This window comes from Onychostruthus taczanowskii, unplaced genomic scaffold (genome assembly GCF_017590055.1).
Source record: "Onychostruthus taczanowskii isolate IOZ18803 unplaced genomic scaffold, ASM1759005v1 scaffold13, whole genome shotgun sequence".
In the NCBI taxonomy this organism is placed as follows: Eukaryota; Metazoa; Chordata; class Aves; order Passeriformes; family Passeridae; genus Onychostruthus; species Onychostruthus taczanowskii.
In genome coordinates this window covers 12090486-12114939 of record NW_024498462.1, presented here as the reverse complement: position 1 = coordinate 12114939, position 24454 = coordinate 12090486, and the positions used below count along the sequence as shown (strand labels likewise).

Genomic DNA, 24454 nt, shown 5'->3' with positions numbered 1-24454 from the left:
ACACAAAGCAAAACAAATGCATTCACAGATTTCAATCCAGCCTTGGATTTGGTTGGTGGCTGAAAAATCCAGCTCTATGGACCTGCCACTTTCTGTGGCTTCTGGATTTGGCAGCTGACACCTGAGGAGATGGTGAGGGGCCACAGAGAGCAGAGCTCTGCCGCTGGCTCCCAGGGAAAAGTGGAGGGGAGGAGAACATCACCTTTTTAAGCACCCTCCCACTGCAAATACAGGTGACAAACCAGCTGTCACCAAAATCAAAAATAGCTTGAGCAAGTTAAAAGAAGGAGGTAACTAAAAAGTATCAAACAATTGTCCATGTTTTTCTTCCAAAGGATAGGAATGAGGCTCTGCACTCCATCAGTGCATCTCTCCTTCCAGGGGGACTCCCAGCAGGCCAGCCAGGAGCATGAACATACAGCTCTAAGCCACATTATAAACTCTATAAGCATAAAACCCTTTACAAATGTTTAGGTTTTGATTACTGCTCCTGTGACGTACGGCTTTTAGCAAGCCAAGCATTTTCCTTTCCCAACTGCCTCACTCTCTTTGCAGGGCACATTATATTTTCACTTTGGCTTATTCTACCTCCTCGCTTTGAAACCCTGCATTACTTGAGAGAGTGGCTGACATCCCCATTCATGATAGTGCACAAAATGAAGCTTAATGAATCCCCAAAGCAATGTACTTCACGTGCTAAAATCAATGTACATTGCCTGCTACAGTATCTCCCTGTGAAATGGAGGCATTTGCTCAGAAATTTCTATCTCAACAGGGTCTTTTTTCTTTTTGTAGCATTTAACTGCCTTTTGTCTGCTCTTGTCTCCCTCCAGTGTTGCTCAGATGGCAATCTTTTATTCCTTGTGCAAACTCATTTGGAAAATGCTGGATGGGCTACAGCTGTGTACTGCTATGTAAGGTCTAATCCATGTCAAGCAGTGCTTTATACACACTGAATAAACACAATGAAGCAATGTTTTAATTGATTATTAAAAAGGCAGGGTTCTGGGCTGAAAGCAGTATTTAAAATCAGATTTAATCAGCTAGTTTTGTACAATTCTGAAAGGTAGTGATGCTGTACATGCTGCCACTCGAGCCCTGGGGTTTTCACAGGGGTGACTGCAGGCCCAGGGGAAGGGGCTGGGGATGAAGCTATTTCTGGGTGGTTTGTGCAAATTTCCAAGGCTGTGGCCAATGAAAAACAAGCAGTGGATCAAAATATCAATGAACACAAACCTCACCTGGGAAGGTGTTTTCCCACACAGCTTCCAGGGAAATAAAATCCACATTTTTGCAGAGTCAATCCAGGTGCTGGGGAACCTTTGCAGCTCAGTCTCAAACAGTGAAATCTGTGCTGGCTTTTATGATGCAGAGTCTGGATTTACACTCTCCAGTATAAATACTGACTTCGAATCAACCTGCACTGCATCTGACAAAGGTATCCCAGTTGCATGTGCAGTCTAGAGCCATTAAAAGTCTCTTTATGTGATTTGCTTAAACCAATAATTATTAGTGCAAGTAAATTCTTTCTGAACACAGAAACAGTCATAACAGTGATACTGAAAGATAAATAATTGATGCATCCAAAGAAGGTGTCTCTGACCCACCACAGGATACTACACCTGGAGAATCACAGATTTTTTGAAGGATTGTTTGAAAGCTTGGGCAATGATTAGTCTGAAATGAAATCCAAAATCTAAATTCTTCTTTATTCCAATAACCATTCTCCACTGACTGTACTTCTCTGTGGCACCCCACGAATCTAAGTGAAAAAGGCACTGGAAAGCAACTAAGTTTTATTTCCTTCTTCCTTCCAATAAAACTACCACTGTTGTCCTGAAATTTAGGTAGGAAAAGCTGGCAGTGTCTATCAGGTGGCAGCATGAACAATCTTCATTAGCTTGAAGTACATGAATTATCAATCAAATGAGAAATAAGCAGAGAGCAGCTGAAAATGGCAAACTGCTATAATTACAAATGATGTCTTGTGCATGACTGTCTCAAGAATTGTTACAGGATGCTGTGCAAAAAGCCCCAACATTTATATCCACAGTCCAAAATAATATGGCTCATTACAAAGACGTACTTTGGAGCAGAAATATAATTTTTATGTTTCACATTGTTTCTGTTCTAGACACAAAATCTATATTTTGTTTTATTTTTAAAAAGGATGAATTTGCCTTAGAGAACTGACAGCTTATATGAATATTTTAGTTTTGCTTGCAAGTAACAGGAAAAAAAACTATGGCATAAAACTCAAGCCCCAAGTTCTTCAGAATCCCTACTGAGAATAAATTTTATGTTTATTTGTATTTCATTTTCCTCGAACAACTGCCTTTCCCTTGGGTATTTATTAAAAGCATAAAAAAGAATGAGCCAAATTCACTTCTCAATAACATCCATTCAGCATTGTTGGAGCTTGCAAAATTGCACTAGACCAGCCAAGGGGAAAATTTCACTCACTGTTTAGTAAATACATATAATTTTTTTTTTCTGGTTGAGAAGATGTATTGTTTAATCTTTAAATTCTCTGCCTGGCCCTGCTTATCAAAGGAGAAAAAGCAGCTGTTTGGTTATAAATCCATGACCTCACACAGGAATAATGTGATATATGTGCTGGGTTACTCAGGGCAGTCCTGCACCAGGCAATTCTCACTGATGTGCTGAGGATTCCAGCACAGTCCCATCTCCACAAAGCAAAAGTTACATTTTCTTCTGTTTGATTTGCCTGAAGATTCCCATAAATCATCTTGTCTGACCTGCATTCTCAACCCCTCAGACCGAGGCAGTGTTGGGAGGGGAATGGTCTGAAGAGAATTCGGCCACTGGCAGGGTCCGTTCTCAGCGCAAGGCTGGAGCAGCATTTCTATAGTGTATGGCAACACATCTACTTCTGGAGATGAATCAGGGAAATCCACAAAAAACAACAGAACAGAAGGTGCTGGTTGGGCTGTGACCAACACAGAGCTGGTTCACGATGCAGCCAAGGTGTCCCCACGTGTCCCTCCCACCTCCTGCCCACCAGGCTGGGCTGGGCTGCCCAGGGCTGCTCTTCACCCACTGCTGCAGGTGCCTTAAAGCTGACCTGATCCCATAAACCCCAGCTCCCATGACGTAAGATCACTTCTCCCACCATCAGCATGGGTTTTGCACAGTTTGATCTCATCTTTTTTAATCAGAGTTTGCAGGGAAGGTCATTATAAACTGTGACTCCTAAACAGAGCACGTGGCCAAGAGCAGGGGTTAGCACTTCACGTCCACTGCTACGCATGGAATTACAGTTTATCGCTTTGGGAGCAGAAAAATGATGCCTTTAAGATCTAAGCCAACATTGTCAGGAGTCTCATGGATTGTCTTTATTGCCAGCACAAGAATCCCCCCAAATCCAGCAGCGAGTAATGTGACCATTGCCCTTGGCAGCACCATTAAACTGGGCAGTGAACTACTTCAAATAGCTGCGAGTGTTAAACATTAGTTCTGCCTTAAGTAGGTTGATTTTAACAGTCAAATGTGCTCTGCAGTCTATGTGAACATTAAAAGCACCTTTCAAACTTAATTTTACAGAAATGTTAACGACCAGAACAAACTATTGAAGGCGAAGAAGAAAAGTAATTATTTCAACAGATGAAAGGAAACAGTAAATTAACACTCTTGTTTTAAAAGGGGGCTCAGTAACTTATCTGCTTTAAGGAAATACCATTAACTGGAGGTACCATGGATATTTCACTTAATATGTTTATGGTTTGGAGTTTCTTTTCTCTTCTGACCTTTAAAAATGAGGTCTGAGGCAAAAGGAGAGCTGTAAATCTTTAACTGAAATACAACAAGTTCCAGAAACTGCTTTATCAAAATCATAGCAAGGGAATCGGTTCCTAAATATCAACATTACGTGTCATACACACACACACACATCAAAGCCATCAACAGCAACAACCTTTATGGCCACAGAGGCCTCTAAATTCTGAAGAAAGCAGGAAGACAGAACCAGAATGACTCAGAAATATTCCTAACATACCACCAGTGCCTACGTACATAAAAAAACCCTAGGGACAGCTAAACTAATCCTATTATTACATTAAAAAATATCCAGGGAGAAATTTGTCATCGTTTAGAAAATGTTAAGCTGCTTGTTATAAATACAAAACACACCAGTTTTTGTGCATGAGCTGTTATTCAGTGCAATTCTGAAAACTGTTTAAAAACAGTCACTGGCTTGTAAGCAAGATTTTTTTACCATATGTGTTGCAATATGGAAGCAGATTGTGGACATTTCCAAAGGAATTTCAGATATATATTTAAAAAATCTTTACAGCAAAATTTAGGTGATCATTAGGGTGGGTTTTTTTGTGGATGTGCATTTTCTACACAATTAAAAAAATGTACTGATTTAAATGTGGGGCTTGAAAATAATTTATTCTGTATAATCAACACAGCTACGCTTTTCATTCTGAAATCACTCGCAGACCTCAAATAATGAAATGGTTAATTGTCCTCATGACTTACACATGTCCACTTTGAAAATACAGTCAAATTTAGGGTTTCTTCAGCAAAGCTGCACTGCTCATGAAAGTGGCTTTAATCTGGGCTTTCAATTAATATTTTTTCATGAAGGATACTTTAGTAAAGATATTACATTGTACTGCACACGTCTCAATCTGCAAGTGTTTGTGCAGATTTCCAGGGATGCTAAATGCTACATCCATACAGGACATACATGACCTGAAAGGTAAGGAAAGAACTGCACACAGAATTTAGCAATCCTGAAGTAAATTGAGAACCAGAAGGTCAGGAAAAACTGATGATGTAGTCTCAGCAAACACTGGCTTTGACAGGAAAGCCAATTTAAGTAGTTCCCACGCCCCACAGCACAGCTCAGCAGCCCCTTCTGTGAAAATCTTTTGGATGCCTATTTTTAAACTGCATCATATAAAGAGTCTCTTCACTAACACCTCTGGATGATGCAGGATCATTATTTTGGGGAGACATTTTCTTGCTGAAGGTATTTTGATGTGGGAATAGGCACAATCTGGTTCATTCTTACACATTGTTTAAATCGTGGCAGCTAATGTCACGTCAGATAAAAATAGGAGTGCGAGTTTTTTAAGGCCCTTTATTTTTTTGAATGAGCAAAATGTATTATTTTGTCTGATTTGAAGAAGAAATTGAGGAATGTGTGGAAAAGTACCCACGACTTTCTGGCATGAAAGAAGTCTACTCCACAAATTAAGTCTCCCTTTAGCAATCTCATTTGAGGGTATTACAGGGGGTAATTGAAGAAACAACAGCTGAAGACAACCCTTCAAGGGAGAACTGCAAGTCAGAAAACCTTTAACCTGCGTTATCAGACCCACACAGTCACTGTCAGATCCACTACCCAACCCAAGCTCAGCCTGCCACTCCTGCATCCATCAGCCTGTGCTGGATTGATCATGATTTGGTATTGAGATGTGATAAATACCACCACGTTCAAGCCTTCAAACAGCAGCTCCTGAAATGCACGGTGACAGTGCTCTTGCTATAAACATATCTGCACCAATTATTAGGGTGAGAAGAATTTGTGAGCCAGCAGTCTAAAATCATAAGTTTTAGCTGCACACAGCAAGGTATACACTTATTTAAAAATAAATGTGAAATTCAGTCTTCCACAAAAGCAGCAGTGTCATGAGAAAACTCGAGCTTTAAGTTTTGTAAACGCTGCGTTTTCAATATTAGAGTGTCAGTCTTCATTCACTCTCTGACAAGGTTGTCAATCAAACAGCAATCTAGTTTTGTAAGACTTTAACCAAAGATCAAAGCAATGATACTGCTGAGTTCACATTACCTTCCCAGAGATAACTACTTGAGCACTTTCACAGCACTGCATCGATATTAACTTTGCACCGTTCCTTCCAAGCAAATAAAACAGGACAAAGTTTGACAGCCCTGCTGGCTTCTGCTCTCAGCCCTGATCCCAGCTGAATCCCAGTGCCTTTCCTCTATCCCCTATAACTCCTCCTAGATATTGAAGGTGAGGATTGCAGGATGTGTGTTCAGTTACACTTTCATCAATTAAAAGAAAATGAAATGTGCTTTCTGTCTCCTCTGAGGAACACATCAAATGTCTTTTCCTCAATAACAATAGTTGGGCAATAAAAAGATGAGTGAGCAAAATGTGGTATATCATCGTTTTGCCTTTGACTCCAGCCCAATGGCAAATGAAAGGCATCCAAAATCAATTTCCAGAAGCTAATAAATTCAGTATGTGAAAGCAGTGAAAATATAACTTTTGCAGCCTCATCATCAAGCTGATTTGTAAGCAAAGCTGGGCCCAATTCCTGCACCCTATGGCACCCATATTTTCAGTTTCATGCAGGTAATATACCATTTCCACACAGTTTCTATTCCGAGGCTAAACAGAGAGATATATGCGTATATATCTTCTTTCCACAAACATATGTCCTGGTAATATCATAATAAAAATCTGAATGTGCTGTGCCCAGGAAATCATGTCGATCCCTATCAGTTACTTCCTCCAGCAGCAGTGAAGGGAAGGTGAAGGCAAAAGCTGCTCCAAGGGCAGAATCTGAGCACAGCTGCTTCCCCAGCCCCACAGGAATCCCAGGACAGGGCTCTTTATGGCAGCATGGGCAGGGGCTGTGGGGGCTTTATTTGACTGTAAACTGCAGCACTTGCCAGACCATGCCCACATAAAGGCAAGATTCCACAGGGAATATTGTGTGACCATCATCACAATTTAAAATACTCCCTGAGCAGTGCTGAATACCTGCAGGGTATGGCTTTGGATCTTACACTGCTGAGGGCTTCCACTCACCCCAAGCAGGTCTTCCATGTGATAGACTAAGGATTTTTTTAAAATCTAAACCAACTGCAGACAGCAATGTTACACAGGGTCAATTACACTTACCTAACACACTGAGAAGTCATTAAATGTGTTAAAGTTTTTTTTTGGTGTGGTACTTATCCCCAGCCCCACAGGAATCCCAGGACAGGGCTCTTTATGGCAGCATGGGCAGGGGCTGTGGGGGCTTTATTTGACTGTAAACTGCAGCACTTGCCAGACCATGCCCACATAAAGGCAAGATTCCACAGGGAATATTGTGTGACCATCATCACAATTTAAAATACTCCCTGAGCAGTGCTGAATACCTGCAGGGTATGGCTTTGGATCTTACACTGCTGAGGGCTTCCACTCACCCCAAGCAGGTCTTCCATGTGATAGACTAAGGATTTTTTTAAAATCTAAACCAACTGCAGACAGCAATGTTACACAGGGTCAATTACACTTACCTAACACACTGAGAAGTCATTAAATGTGTTAAATTTTTTTTTTTTTGGTGTGGTACTTACTTAAAAAGAATAAATAAAGTAGGAAAAAAACCAAAACATCAAAACCAAAAAGGTTTCTGACCCTGAAGGTTTCTTTGTCAATACATGGATTTGTTTCCTACAGAAAAAAAAAAATACAAAACATAAATTAAAAAAAAACCTGAAGGAAGACAGGCAGGCAGGAAAGCTGGGTGCTGGAGAGAGTTGGCAGTGGAAATTGTGGCTGGGGGGTGTAGCTGAAGAATGATGGTGTACGTGGACTGAGGACATGTGTGAGGTTTGGAAAACAGCAGGTGGAAGAAACTGTGGAACAGAATTATATTTAAAGGGGAGAAGTTAGAACTAGGTGATAACAGTAAAGGAATCACACTCAGAGTGTAAAATAATGCTTTGTCACTTAGTTCATACTGTGAACATGTCCAGGTTTTTTCTTCCAAGTCACCAGCAATGGGAAATGCTGTTCTTTCTTACTTTATTTCTCACCAGGGCACCATTCTCCTCAGATGCTGGCAGCTTTTGGGAGCCTAGACTGTTATTATGGGACCTGAGACAACTATTTCCTCACACTGCAAGAAACACCCTGCTGAGTTTTTTTTGTTAGAAGTATCAGATCATGTTTCCTGTTTCTTTGCTGTAGGATTTTAGTGAGCAGTTGGAAATTAGTGATTGAAACCCAACTCAAATCTGGGTAACACTGTAAAATCCCCTTTCTTTCATGCTTGTCACATCTACTTTACCTGTTCACCTCTAATGTTTACAAGCAAGAAATAATGATTTTTTTAGTCTCAAACACTTTCTCCAACTGAAGAGTCTGAGCCCTGCCTGCCCTCCACACTTCCAGCTTTCCAAGACAAACCTATTAAAAAGCAGAAAGTCTGGGAGATTATGTTGCTGATATTTCTGCAGTAGTGAATAAGCACAGGAGCATCTTTCCAATCTCCTGCAGACAGAGCAGGTTAGGAAATGTGAATGCAAATGTGAAGCCAGCTGTGAAACAGCAGCTCTTGTGTGTGTAAGGGGTCACCTGGATGTTGTGACAGTGCTGCTGTGCCTGTGAGTGCCCTGCTTTGCCCCTGGGGCTGGGCAGCAGAATGCTGCTGCAGGCAGGAGGCACACGAGCACACAGGTTTTATGTTTTATGTTTGATGTCCAACACAAGTGAAGCTGTGAATGCCACACCTCACCCTGCAGCAAGGACTCTGCCAGAAGCCAGTGCTGTCCACCTCCCCTCTCCCATCCCTGCGTCCCCACAGGCCAGGACATGGGTCCTGGCTGTGCTGGGGTGACCCCTGCCCCAGGGGACTCTGACACACTGCATGTGCAGAGCACATCTCTCTCCACAGCCCACGGAACACAGAGCTGGGATGTGATCCATCACGAACCACAGCAGCATTGCAAAGGCCCCTCTCAGATGTGAACATGGTTCAAGTGCTTTATTCTGAAAGTACCTGTTCATAAAACATCTTTAAACTGCTGCTGAGCACCCTGATCTGAACCAACTGCAGGGAGAGATATTACAGAATATCGATTTCACTTCACATGCTTTTGTGTCATAACAATTAAGATTTCCTGGGGGTGTGGTACTTACTTCAAAAGAATAATCAAATGAAAAAAACCCACCAAACCACCAAAACCAAACAGAATTTTATACAGCAGCAGTTTCAAACCGGACCTGTGAGGTGCTATCCCTTCCCAGCCTCCACTGAGCACAGAGAGATTTCACAGCTTCAAGCGTGAACTAACACGGTTCTTCCTGCTCATAGGATTTAGGACTGATTTTTGAAATCAAAGTTTAAGAAGTTAAACTTTTCGGCATTTCCTTTTATCTTTGATAATGCCACCCAAAAATAGTTTCTCCTAAATTTTGATAGTTTCTTCTGTAAAGACGAAATGCACATTTTTAAAAGGATCTAAAAACCAGAATATACTTAAATATAAAAAACCTAACTGTATCCGTAACTAAGTCTTCATTTAGTTTAAAAGTTTTGATATTATCTCTTATTATTTATTCTTCAAAGGAGAATAGTAATTAGAAAAGTTCTGCAAATTTGCACTAATGAAGCAGAAAAATCTACTATGAAGTAATGAATTTTATTAATCACCATGCAAGCAAATTAGTAAAAAATAGTAAAAATTTAAGTACACCTAGATTTTTTAAAATGGTTTTTATAGGGGTTTATGTTAAATTACAGGGTATTTCAGAGAATTACAGAATAGTTTGGATTGGAAGGGACCTTAGAGAACATCTTGTTCCAACACTCTGCTATGGGCAGGGACACCTTCCACTACACCAGGCTGCTCTTTTTTAAGTCTTGTAACAACTTGAGCTGGGAAGTGTAATTCTGCCACAAACTTGAACTATTATCAAGGAATTTATACTCCCTGAACACTTAAATATGCAGCAAAATTACACTGCTGAATCTAATCAGAACCATGAAGAGTGCTGGCATTGTGTGTGAAAGGAAACCCCAAATCCCTTTTTTATTTCCATCTTTTTTCCCTTCCTCACATCCAGCAGCTTTCCTTGCTGTGCTCAGGACATCTCTCTAAATCCAGGGGAAAAAAGGACTCCCATAAAAATGCCTTATGCCAGGATGTGTTAACACCATTGCATGAAATAATTGTTCCTTGGGAGATTCTAGACAGTCAATTAACCCCCAATTCACGACTCAAGTGGCAGAGCAGACACTCCATGAATAAAGGGTAGGGGTTCAATTCTCAATTAGGAGGAAATTTTTTCCTTAATAGTTTAATCTTGTGGTCAATTAAATCCCCGAGCGTTGTATTAATTATTATATGAATTCTGGGCAACTTCTAATTTAAATGTTAGTTATGGTGTACCACAACTGGACCAGAGTGTAGGGCTTAAATTTTTCCAAAATTTCTACCTTAGGGGTAAAAATCCCCTCTTCTGAAAAAAGACAAGGAAATGTCTTTACATTGTGCTTTCCTAATCTGGAATACTTTAAATTTAGATTTAAAATCCTAATCTGGAATACTTTAAATTTAGATCTAGTCTCTTTTACACCCGAGGTAAGACTGCATTATGTCACAGATCATTAGAAACCTGTTTATTGCTGCACCACATATTCCTATCACCAGTTATAATAAACAGGGCTTCTAAGCAGACTTTTAAGCATTAATCTCATCTCCAATTTCTGAGCTTTATTCCTATATTGTTGGGCACAGCAGCTTGGAATAGTAGCTTACTTTTCCATCTGTTAGACATATAGAGACTATGGGTTTGTGAAGTACTTTCTTGGTTCTCTTTTTGTTAGAATAAAGTCCTGCATTTCCTCGGGGAAGCAAGGGACATATGCTGGTGCTCTATGGTTTCTGAGTTACTGCAGAGATGAATTCCTCTTGGCCAGCTTTCTGTTGAATAGGTGCTGGAATCATATAAAACAGCAACTTGTGAAAAAAACCCCAGTAAAATGGTGAGTTCGCCGGCCAAATCAGTGATCTTTTTTCAACTAATTATTTTTTCTTGCTCAAAATGAAGACAGTTTGTCTTTGAAAAGCCTGTCTATCATTAAAAAAGAAAAGTATGGAAAGTTTTTGAAACAACTATAACAGATGTCATAGCAGTTGAAAGTACAATTAGAAAGCACAACGCCGCAGAAATAAAACTTCAAACAAAAGCGGAAAGAGTTCTTTGTGCACATCAATAATTTAGAATGATTTAAGAACTGTTTTATAGATGCAAGTGGAGCTCTTTCTGTCTATCTATAAATCGAATGTGGTCTTTATAGGCAAACAAAAAGGGGATACAATCCTTTTAAATTATTTTTAGGATAATTGTTTCCACAGCAAACATCATTATTTATCAGTTTTGAAAAGAAGCCAACTGCCAACATTTGAAATGCACAAACCTTGGCACACAACACAGAAAATGGTAATCTCCCCCCCTTTTCAAAACCAGTTTTGCATTTATTTTACACATTTGTCAAGTTCTTATCTCAAAGCCCATGCCGTTTACCTATTTCTATCAGAAATCATTATATTTTATTTTTAATCACCTTCCCATAGCTAATTTGGTAACTCAGGAAGGGAAATGTTATTGCTACCAGATGCTGTTACCTTCCTGCTCACTCACATATTCCTATAAATTGATTCAACAGCCTGGAAAACAAGGTTTAATATGTATTATTATGCCTTCTGGATTTCTTCTGTTATAATCTCTTTTTTTAGATAAACAGGCTCATTTTAGTGATGCAAACATTCTAAAGCTACGCCACAGACACTTGCCATAGAAATTCCTTCAGGAGAGTACTGCAGGATGCTGCTGGTCCTTTGCCAGCAGGAATTTCTCTGTAGCTTTATTTCTATGTGCAGACTTCAAGAAAAAAAAGAAAACTAGGCAGTTTCATGTATAGAGAGCTGAGATTTTCCTTTTCAGATGAGGAGGAATATTAGGGAATAAATGACAGTCCTTGAGACTGTAAGTTTTCTACAGAGGAAGTGGGAACAGATGTTCTTGTAGGTCACAGACGAGAAACCAGTTCCCCAACAACTTGCACACTAGAATATCAGAACACACTTTCACTGGAGTCAGCCAGGAAAGCCCCAGCCCAGCCACTCTGCTGCTCGAAACAGCAAAAATTATAAGAAAAACACTGAGCAAAAAGAACAAAGTGCAAAATTTGAGACTTCAGTTCTGCCATTAGAATTTATTAACCCCCATAATCTGTGTAGGTTGGTCCTAATTGGTGAAAAAACCCACACTGTTTTGCTAATTTAACAACACCTCTTCCAGAAAGACAATCATACTTTGCAGATACTTGGGACCATTTACCCTCAGTATTTTATGTGACTGATGATATATGAGCTGCTAGTTGTGTGAAATTAAAGCTCCAGCCTGCTCCATACAGTATTTAGTATGAGCCATATAGGAAGTGATGTTTACAGAACACTCATCCTAAAACAGGCTGCTGAAAAGTTTTCTTGTGTATTAGAGAGAATTCTTATTGTGAATCAGACCCTAATCTAGAAATACTTGACTCATTTTCTGCTGAGTTTTCCACACCTCTGAATTGAGAGAAATTAACAACAACCATTCTTGAAAACAACAGAACTGTCTCTAAGGAACTTATTAATTAGTTTTTGAATATTGGAGGATTTCTTTTCTTTTTTTTTTTTTTTAATATCAAAAGCTTTGTACAAAGCAACTATGTCATGATATAATCCTTATTATTGTTATAATCCTTATTATTGTTATTACTATTGCTAGTGATTTTACAGAAATAGTATGCTTTCCTTGTAATATATCAGTTAAAATAAAATTCAGCATATATAAATATAGATGGTATATAAATATACGTAAGTATAAATACAGATCTATGGTTTTATAGAGCAATTCCAACTCTATTTCTGTCTAAATCCCTCCTGCCTCCAGTGCCGAAGGCCATACGACAATAATGACAATAATGACAATAATGTCACAAGTCAAACAGCAGCTCTGCTGACTCCTCCTTTAATATGTGAATCTCTCCACACTTTTGCCTGGAGGGTGCCATCATTACAGTCAATTTCAAGATTTTCAAACTAACAAAAACCCAGACAACAAATACAGTCTCCTAATCGACAGCAGCTAAAAAGTCCCCAGAGGTTACAGATGTATCAAGAACATGTTATTTTCTCAACAATGCTGATTTTCTGGCCTCTGTGAGTAGGCACGTGTACACACACACATCCCATTTTCTGCTCCAGCTCAGCCATCTCCTGGAGATGCTCCATCATTCCACATAAAAAGGCATCTCCCACCACAGCACAAGAGGCTGTCCACTGCACTGTCAGTGAAATTTGTACAGCTCTGGATCCCCTTGCTGACAACTCGCTCCTGGAACAGCCATGGGATATGTCAGCAAATTCACACAAACCAGCTCTAACTATCAAAATACCACAGAGCAGCCCCACTGACGTGTGAAACAGAAAGATTCAAAACTGCACCATGTTTTATAGATTATAACATCTCGGAATACACCTGGAAGCAGAATTTTATTTATTAAACTGCTTGTTATAGCCTGTCACATTCTGTCAACTAGAAGAAAAATCTGCTTTGGAAACTACTTTCACACTGACTATAAAGTCAAAATAAAAGAAGAAAATAAATCAGTTGGTATTTTGACACCAACATGGAAAGGCCAAGCATGACCAAAGAAGTGTGCTGGGGAATTTTGTATAGGAGCAATCCCTCTTTCTAGTTTGTACTTGTTCGCCTCCAATTTCAGAGCTCACAGCTGTCTCTCCTTCTATCTTTTTATCAATTCTGCTAAAAGAATGAGATTCATAGCTGGGAATCTTCAGAGGGGACCCACACGTATCTTCAAATCCAACTCCTCAGTGAATGGCCCATGCAAGGATAAATGCCTTAGAGCCTTGGAATTATCAGCACTGGGCTGTAACAAACTGAGCTAATCCAGTTGAAATAAATAGATTGATTACAATTGTGGGCTCCTGCTCTTTCAGGCACGATGGTGAACCTCCAAAGTACAGCTGATCATATGAAAAACCCACTGAGAACTCTCCATCCCCAGAAACGACTGTGGCTGTAACACACAAATCCCATACGTAGTCCAAGTGTTGGAGTGGTGCCTTCTGTCCCAACAATCAAACATGAAATCTCATTTCCTGTAATCTGCAGCCTCAGTGGCTTCTGAGATGAGCACATGGGCCATTATCAGCTCTGTTAATAAGAATTCATGTAACTTTATCAAAGGAACTCAACACAATGTCTGGGATATAATGAAGAACACATTTATTCTGGTTTCATGACTACACATCAAGAATAATCTTTTTCTACTTCCACTCGGAGGTTAGTTCACTATCTTAAGCACAGAATCCTTGAATGGTTAGGGTTAGACGTTCACTAAGGATTTATTATTTGTTATAATGAGGGATAATCGAATGCACTAAGCATTCTAAACCACTTTGGAGATGAACCTTAATGTGCAGTTTTGTCTCAGCCTTGCTGTCCCCAGAAGCCTCTGGGCAGCAAGTACTCCAAAAAAGGGAAGACAGAGCCCTTAATTGCCATCTTAATGTGACTGTTACACAGGAGACAGACACACTCCACAGAGCCATCTTAGATATTCAGGATCAAATTAGAAAAAAAGTCCCTGAGTACACAAAAAATGCTACAAAAAATACCATCCACCAGTGCTGGGTTTGCTCTTCTGACAGCAGGAGCACACACTGCTGTCACAATCATGAGCTCTGCATTCCACTGATCTGGAACATCCAGCTGTGGGCAGCAGGACAAACTCTGGCTCACTGGTAGGAACCCTCAGGAAAGAGCTGTGTTTTATGAAGCGCAGCTTCTGTGAATTTCTTGAAGGTCTTCCTCAGTCACAAATACCACAAAACTTCCAAAGTCACCCATTAACAATTTTTATGACTAATTTGAATTTTTATCTGTATTTTTATCCCTTTCTTCCTCTTTTGTGTGCACACCTGGGCACACCAATGCAGGAGCACACTGCCCCTGAGCAGCTTTGGTGCTCAGGCAGGGCAGGCTGAGCCCCTGTTGGCACATTCCCCAAGATCCCAAGGATTTCTGAATGACAAAAACATTCAGCAACCTCTCAGGACACAGACTGTCCACATCCTACTGCTCATAATGAGGACTGAAGCCAAACTTATTAAATAACTCTTATTAAGAGAATTAAAGACATTAAGAATGGCACCAACTGCGGGTCTCAGGTTAATAACTCTGCACCAGAGCTAACAACAGGCAGAGAATCCAGTGGGTTAGGTTTTAGACCAGTGCTAAGGAAAAGATTCCTGGGCCTAATCCAAAAGCTCTCTTAGGTCACTGGGTGAAAATCAACAATTTTATCCTCTTCTTATGCTCTTCAAATTTGATATAGCACAGATGAACCTACATAAAACAATTCACAGTATTGGAGAAGTGGGAATGTCCCTGAAGAGACAACTGACTGAAGAGTAGCTTCCTCATCTCCCTCTTATTTGCCCATTTTATTGCACAGACTGACATGAATACCTTACTAAAAATTTGTTTCAAAGCTTTTTCGGTAAAGAAAATTTCATTATTTCACCATGTTTATACAGACTCATAATTTGTAGTGTTTAGACAGCGATACATTAAAGTCACTGAAATCTACTAAATTAAACATATTAATAAATTATATATCAATGCAAGAAGCTGCCTTAGCCCATCTGGCAAGATAACTATGAAGTAGGTATTTTACTAATCAGAAAAAGAGCATTCCTAAAAATAATTCTGCAAATAAAGCTCTAATATAAACGGAATGTAAAAGGTGTGACCTTGGAGTACTTCACTAGCATCTCTTGCATAATTGCCTTTTTATTTATAAATCTTTCAGCAATGGTTAAGCACACAATCATAACATCATGAGCACAGACACTTCAAAAATTAAAGCTTTACCGTTATTAATTATTTACATTTTGGGAACCTAAGTGTAAATAGAGTTTGCCTTGGTTTTTTGGGTTTGGGTTTTTTTTGATTGACTGACGGACAGACAAGCCCATCTACTATTAGGCCACCTTTTTAACAGCTGTCAGTTCATTTGTAGGTTAAATTTAACAACAAAAAAAACACTTTTGGAAAATGCCTCCACCCAGAATAGAGCACTGTGATTCTTATCTTTCAGTTTTCTCTGAGGATAGAAAATGTAAAAATACCTCTGACTTATCCAGGACATTTACACTGCACATGTCACTCAAGGCTTTGGGAAAAAGAAACCTTTAAATTTACGTACTATTGCACCCACTGCTGACGAAACAACCCCAGGGTCTGTGATACACACACTTAGACACCAGAATGAACATGGTTTCACTCCTGATTTGGGTAGCTCTTCATGTATTCATGAACACACTTGTGAAGAAAACATCTTTTTTCTCATTTTATCTTTAAGATGCCAGTACTGACACGTCAAACAAGCAGCACAGAGACCATGTGAGGTGCTGGCACCTCCTGCACACTTTGCACAGCCACTGTGTGGTTCAGCTTATGCTCCTTGCTCTCCTTCTCCTTCCTTCCCTTTTCCATCTGGATGCTTTCAGATTAATTGCTGGGAAAGTCCCCTCTCTGGAGCACAGCCCCCACCAGCCTGTTGCTGTTTCAGGTGTTCTGCACCTGCTTATTCTCCTCCCCTCACATCCTGAGTAGCCCGGTCCTTTGGCAGTGATTAATTTAAACAGCATAAACCCTCTTTTCTGCTAATGAAATCCAATAAATAAATATGGTTATTCTTTCATTACCGTGGTCTCTGGCCATCTGAAAATATTTCACTCAGCGGACAGAAATGATGCAAAATTCCCCTTTCCTTGAAGCAATAAAGGAAAAGGTGTTCTTTAATAAACTGGGAAGGCAGAGCTGCCAGGTGCAGAGTTTGGACACTACCATGTGCAGGGCCATGGGACACAGCCCCAGAGCCTGGATTTGGGCTCTGGAGATGCAGGATGGGCTGGAGGACGGAGCTCTGCGAGTGCAGGGCAGGCCAATTCTCAGCAAAACTCATATTTATTGGTACTCACAGACTACACAAACAGTGGGTAAGTCTGACAGTACGGTCATTAATGGAATTTTCCTACAATATTTTCCTCTGGTTTGCACCCCAAACCCCATGTGAACATGCTATCCATGTGTGGATAACAACCATCAGCACGAGCTGGGGGAAGAAAACCTTCCAAAAGACCAAGCTTTGGTCAAACTGTTCGCACTGAAGACATCCTGTACATCCCCACTGATTTCACTGTGGCAAGAGCTGGGCCAGTGCCTTTTATTGCTCCAGCCTGTGCGAGGAGTTTGAAATATTTCTTGTCATGCAGTCAAACAGAATAATTGTACCAGCATCTAAATCCGGCTGGAAGGCAAGGCCAAATTCTTTTCTGGCTCATTTCACCTTCCTCATGCCAGAATTCATATGGAGCTTTCTGTAAAGCCTATACAGGGCTGTGTCAAACACAATCCCACCCCACACAATAGAGACTTTTTCCAGGATATGTATTGAAGCAGATGAATTTAAAGTGTAGTTTCTGAGAGTAATTGTGCAGGTAAAATGTGGGCTGCGTTCTACGGGGGGTTTTGTAACTGTTTCCTTGCACTAGTGATTTCAAAATAAAGTGCAGATTACTCTTGATATGGTTTTCACTCAGAAATAGATGCACAGGCAAAATGCTGGTGTAACATGCCAGAAAAAGGCATTTGACAAAAATATAGTACTGCATGTAATCCATGCAGTAAAAACAATTTTAGATATATATAAAAAGACCCCAAAACCATGCAGACTTCCAAAGATGTTTGACTTTGTTGCCCTCTAATGTTAAATCTGACCATATTTCCTCTAAAAGGATGATGAAAAGAAGCAGAGTAATTGAGATTTAATGGCATGTTTCCTTCAAAAAGCTCATAGGTATGGCTGTAACTGGGCTCTAAATGCTCTGCAATGAGACAACCACCAATTCTGGAAATTTTGCCCCACCAACACATGCAAACAAATCACAGGAATTGCAACAACCTCATATTAACTGTCTTTTAAAGAAGCACTGTTGTGAAGCCATGTTCTCCTCAGCCCTAATTACCTTGAAATTACTTTGATGAGAACAAAGTGGCACATTTTTGTCTGTTGCTGAGATCACTTAAAATGGGATACAGAAAACAAAACCTGTGTATCCTGAGGGATATTTTGTCTATAATCATTACAATAACTTTAATCATTTTTTTTAATGCTAAGATTTCAATAAACAGTACTCCTGATAAATTTGAGTTCCTTAATTTTCAATTGTTGCTATCTTAATTGTTGTAGAGAGCTCGGCTTTGTGAAGTTATGTCAAGGTGTATAACACAAAAACACATTCAATATATGCCTTCAATAATTTCTTTGTTGTTTGAAAACTTCCAACTTACAGCAGAGCTGGCATTTTATGGCCTGCAGAGCTATAAATCATTTTTAAAATCATGATGATATTACTCAAAACAGATGTGAAAACATATGTTTGCCACGGTTGTATAAACCGCTTACTTGTCATACTTAATAAATGTTGATACTTTTATTTTAACTACATTCCTTCTTAATAACTTTGAAAATCTTTTCCATGGTGAATATATTTTGCCTTGGTAAGAGCAATGGCAGGTTTGGAAAAACAAAGCTTGCTCTGTATACAAATTACATGGATGTTTTCTGCAGGGCAAGGCAGCACAGATCCCACTCCTCACACTGTCCACACCTGACTCTAACCCACTCAACATAACTGAGGCCAAAATAATTGTACAGGAGAAAACAATAACAGTATTAGGAACAAAGAATCTACAGAGGACTGGGACAAATTATCAAGGACTAACCCCAGTGGTTCCTAAGAAAGTGCAGTATAGGTCTGTCCCACTGATTAATGCAAAATCAGATTGGATTCCTGGATATAAAGGTTGGTGCCTTTACAGTTTCTGTATTAGTCCCACTTAATATCATCAAAAGTTTCTGGTTCTGGAGCCATGGGATGACTTGAAAAATCACAGCTGTACATGACAAAAAAATATAAATTTCTCATCCTCATATTTTCTGAGAAAAACTTCTGAGAAAAACTATCTGCAGACCAAGCAGAAAAGCAGAAACTTTGTTCTGTCTCTAAAATAGTGTTTTAAAATGTCTTGTGATTTTGAAGCTTTTTTTTCTGATGTAGGTGGATCTCTGCACACTAAAGTAATTCTAAAAACATTCCCTAAGTGCATGCAGAACTAACACATGTATAAAGACGTATTTCCCAGTACTTAATCAATTAAAGAAATTATGCAAAAATGTAGACTAGGAAATGAATAAACCTACACAACTTTAATCTTAAAGAGAATTATGGCACACAAACTGTTAGCATCAGATTTTTGTGATTTCATCCATGTTAAAAAGAATGATCACAGGAGCCTGGGAATTGGGTTCACAGGTGGTGGAGGTTCAATTATTTTCACTTTGGGGATTTCTGAATTATTTTTTCAGATTTTTAAACTGTACCTTCCTTCATCCATCCTGAGTGACAGAACTGCTACTACTACCAAGAAGTACATGATTTGCATCTTTGAACCCCACAGGATACTGAATTGTTTCACTGAAAAATTACTGAACATGTGGCAAGAAACCATGTACAGTTCAACAGAATTATAATCAACTATACTTTCAGGCTCAGATTAAATACTCACTATGCAATTACTACAGAAATGTAATTTTTAAATCTTAGGAGTGAAGGTATGGCTGGTAACTTTCTGTAAATGTCAACAGGAGTCAAGAGGGAAGAATTTAAGAAGGATGATCCAGACATAAAATTACCTCAGAATGGCACAGAAGGGCTCTTTTGGGGTTCATGAGGAAAGTGCTTAAATGCCCAGAAAAACCAGTGAATAGAAAACAGCTTCTGTCTTCAAGGAGAGTTGAGTACAGAAATACAAAATATAAGGAGGACGTTTCAGGCTCTTCCTACCCATGACTGCATCAGCCACAGACCTCTAAGGAGGAGAGCTGATTGAACAAAACCCTGACACTGCTCAAATAATTTTATATAACTCTGGAACCACAGGGCATGGAGGGGCTCCAAATTCTCTTCTGAGTAGCCCATAAAATTGTCTATGCCTGCCTTTTAGTTTTCTCTGAAAATACATTAATATCACCTCAACCAAAATATAAAACAGTTTGTGCTTTCATTTATGATGATAAATATGAATATTCTCAGTAGACTTACAAGTACATTTAGCTTATGTTGTCTCTTCCTTCTCTTTCTTTCCCTTCACATCTTTTTCACTCAAAAACCTCACTAAACCCCTCAACATCTCTTTGCAGTATTTTTCCAGAATAAATCCCTGAGTATTCACCTCCTCCAGCACCCAAGAAACTCTGCAAGGTGAGCCCAGCAGAGGAAGCACTTCCCTGCCTACAGGAGAATCCCCCAGGTCAAACATCACCTCTTCCCTTGCTGCCCCTCGCTGGTGAGACAATATAAAATTATATTGTTCACCCAGAGCATCAGAGCAGTCTGCACACACATCCCCTGAAGGCAAACAAACAATAGCACATGACTGATCAAATATTTGCTTGGAACTTCATAAATAATTGAGCCAAAAGACCTGCAAAATACTACCCTTATGCTATATAAACACAGAGAAGCAAAGTTCTCGTTGCTTACACTTCCATGTGAGTTCACTGGATACATTATTCATTGCAATTAAGCACTTAGTTCTCTTAAATTAGTAATATAATGTCGTTGCATATGCAGAACATGAGAAAAAGGAATAAAACACATAGTAAGTGCAATTAAATGCCTGAGATGGAAAACAGTCTGTGATTTTACCTTTCTCCTTTTGTATTTTTTTTAGGCTGGTCCCAGTTTCTTGGTCAATGAGTTCTCCTTCCCTGCTGTTGGTCAGCATTGCTAAAAAAATCAGAGGGCACAGTTATATAACACTGTCAGTAAAAAAAAGTTAAGAGAAAATAAAATATTAAATTATACTTCCTCTTGGTTGATATTTTCATATTTTAACTCTTAGAGCCAAATAAATTATGCAGTAAAAGCTAATCTGCTCAAGTTTATTAGACAAGGATACCAAGACAGAACACAAATTACTACTGAGATGAATGTGATTTCTTGTGAAATATTCAAATTAATTAATTATGGGAAAAGTACTTCCCAAAAACCATTTTGGTGAAAAATACATTTAAGGATTTAAGTATTAGTAATTATCTATAAAGCAGTAAGCTTAATAAAAACCGCAGACTGCCAGATCATAGCACAAATCGATTGGTGACAGCAAAACACCCCCCAACATTTCAGTGCTGAAGGGAATTCTTTACTTAACACCTGCAATTTATGACTTCAGAATGCCTCTTTCTTTGTTCTTAGTTGATTAAAACATTTCCTTCTCTGCAATCCACCAATTACAGACTTCACAGTTATTCCAGGGAGGACACTCGTTACAAACTTCATTACCATATTTTAGGGAGAGCTTTTTTTTATAATTGCAAAAGTAAAAATCATTGTATTTCTGTCAATGAAAAATATTTATCCATATCATTACAACAGCAAGCACCAGATCTCCATAGAGAGACATCAAGATTCTCTTTTCCCTGCTAGAGGAAGTTAAAAGCTTCTTGTTCTGTCTATTTCCAGCCTTGTTTTACACAGGAAAAAGATGAGGGGAATCGACTCCACAGTCTCTGCCCTGTGTGTGCACAGATTTAGGCAAGAATCCAGGTTCCATCCACTGTGCTGGGCAGTGCTGTGGTGCTGCTGCAAGGACTGGGGTCAGAACTGCAAAATCCCAGGGGTAGGTTGTGCATGGGAGGGAATTCTCCAGTGACTCACCCGGAGTGCATGGCTTTTGTGGTTTAAATCTGGCTCAGCAATGCCTGCACGGGCTCCAGGCCATGAGGAGATGGCAGTGTTGACACACACTGACGTGAGGAGATGTTAATTGAGTTGCCCTAGATCCCTCTTGGAAGCACCAAGAATAGGATCTAAACTTCCTCTAGGTGGAATTAGCATTTTAATCAATACTGCACAGGCTGTGAAAGCTGCGGTGGAGGGAACAAAAAAGCCAGAAGGGCCTCAGCCTCGGGGTGATGAAGGAATGTGGGAGCACAGGGAAGTTTTTGGAACAAAGAAGTCATCATATAATCCATGACTTTCCCCACACACATGCAGAGAAAAAGATACCTTGCTCTTTTTCAACGGCAGGTGGCTCGAGCAGCACTTCCCTCCCCAAGCACGCTGAGGGAGCTGGTTGGACCAGGGAAACTACAAGGTGATCCCTCTGTGCAGGGGATACTGGCACAGGAGGAAGCCAAGAGGAGGGGCTGGGCTCTGCTGAGTGATGAACCTCACAGAATTCACAGAATGACCAGGTTGGAAGAGACCTTAAAGATCATCGAGTCCAACCCATGCCCTAACACCTCAACTAAACCCTGGCACTGAGTGTCACATCCGGTCCTGTTTTAAACACACCCAAGGATGGTGACTTCACCACCTCCCTGGGCAGGCCTTTATCACCCTGTCTGTAAAAAACGCCTTCCTAATATCCAGCCTGTGTTTCCCTTGATGCAGCTGAGACCGTGTTTAACTTTAACTTTATCACCCTTTCTGTAAAAAACTCCTTCCTAATATCCAGCCTGTATTTCCTTTGATGCAGTTGAGACCGTGTTTAACTTTACAAAACCACGGGGATGAACTTCCCGCGTGTTCCGTAGCAAGCGAGCGCTTCCCCCAACCGAAGGTCGCGAGGAGCCCCTGAGGGGAGCGCTGAGGGGAGCGCTGAGGGGAGCGCGGCCGCGGCACTGACCGATCCTGTCGGGGGTGGTGTCCAGCTGGGACGGGGAGCTGGACGCGCTGCTGCTGGGGTGTGAGGACGCGTGGCTGCCGGGCCGCTGGCTGTCCTCCAGGGACGGCGCCGGGGAAGGGCTGTCCTGGATCCTCTCCTGCAAACAGAAGCAAAGCAAAGCTGGGCCCTTTCATCCACGGGCTTCACCGAGGGTCAGGATAAAAAAGTGAGGTTGGCTTAAAAGTAATGGTAACAAATGGTGTTGCTGAGGTAAACAGAGAGCAGAACTCGTGTCTAAGAGCAGCGTAGTCATCTACAGCCAAAACCAACACAGGCTTCTACAAACAACTTAGTTGATCATTTGCCACCTTTTTCTTGTTGGCAACTTTTTATGTTCTAAGTTTTTCACACGTAGGAACATATAGAATATTCTTTCATGTTGCTCTCACAAACTACTTTTAATCTACAGGTAGTAAGACTGCCATATATGAGTCACATTTCAAATAAACAGTTCACAGTTGGACTGAACTGTCGCTAAATGCAGTCAAATTTGTAATTAGAATCTGTACTTGTGAATTTGTAAGTAGAATCTGTACCTGAATAAATTACATCAGTATCTTTTCAGGGTAGCACCTGAACAAATGACAAAAGCTGTGGCTCTGGTACAAACTTCCCTCTTGCATGAAAAGCACCAGTTTTTAACCAAAACAAGAGTTTGCTCACAAAATGTCACATTTATATTTGCATTATAAACTTTGATATTAATCTCTAAAATACTTAAGGTAAGGAGAAAAAAAAAAAGGTAAGAAATATAAAAGAAATTAAAAAGGCAAAATTGAATTATGCATTTCTGTGTAGCTATACTTTTAAGTTGCCTGAAGATGCCATGGAATTTTATCAGTAATAATCTTTAGGAACAGATCACACAAACAAGGCATAAGTAAAAGTTCATCCTTAAGGCAAGAGATTGTGAGGACACTTGAGATCCTTTCAACCCAGTGTTTCCACACACATACTTTTAATTAAAAATTTCAGTGCCCTTCATTCCTGTTCCCAGAATCAACAGAAAATGAGAATCTTCTGAAAGGGACAATCAGGGCCTGAGTTACTCCAGATATTTTTCTCCTGAAGTGCCTTCTATGTTTCAAAACCTCTATTCAAGTCCTTGAAGGTGTAATTCCAAGGGAGAGACACTAATGAGGAAAAATGGTTGAATTTACAGAACTCCAGAACCTGAACCTCTGGAGTTGCCCTCATCCTTGGCAATCAGCTGCTTCCTGTGCAAACCCAGAACTGAAATCTAACTTCCTTTTTTTAAAAAAAGAGATTCTCTTGCCTCCACCTCACTAAAAATCACAACCACAGTTCATCTGGGAAAGTTGTCTCAAAGGAACTTTGCAATCTTTCCTCCTTTCTAACCTGTTCTGAAGATGTTTCATTAGGAATAGTCAATCTGGCTCCTTGGTAGCAATTTACTGTGTACTCTGGAAAATAAACTCAGAAGCATCTGAAGTTTTTATGCAGTTTTCTAGGAGGAAGCCTGAATCAATAATGTAGCTTAGGGAAGCACATGGTGGCTCCTAGAAGTTTTTCCATTATAAATCCCTGATATAAAAGCTGCTGTTTGGATGTATCAGGGCAATTCATTAATTACACTGCCAGCAAGATCAACAAGAATATTCTGTTACCCATTAAAACCATCCCTCTAAGCCACACTCATCTTTGTATTTGCAGATACTTCTGAGGGTTATGCAAAGGGAACAGGAGATTGGATCCTCCTCAGAGCATGGGATGGCATTTCCCTACCCCAACCACACCAGCTGAGAATGTGGCACTGGACGTGGTTTTAATGGG

General features: G+C 40.0%; 1 protein-coding gene across 3 annotated transcripts in view; it reads right to left on the bottom strand.

Moving 5' to 3' along the window:
• DACH2 (dachshund family transcription factor 2) overlaps positions 1-24454 on the bottom strand; it is a 245347-nt gene that overhangs the window by 23361 nt on the left and 197532 nt on the right. For all 3 annotated transcript variants that reach the window (XM_041396690.1, XM_041396692.1, XM_041396691.1), the window contains exons 6-7: positions 22622-22757; positions 20638-20718 (exon numbers count right to left, since the gene is read on the bottom strand). In XM_041396690.1, coding sequence (XP_041252624.1) covers positions 20638-20718; positions 22622-22757 — 217 coding nt within the window. The remainder of the gene's footprint in view (positions 1-20637; positions 20719-22621; positions 22758-24454) is intronic.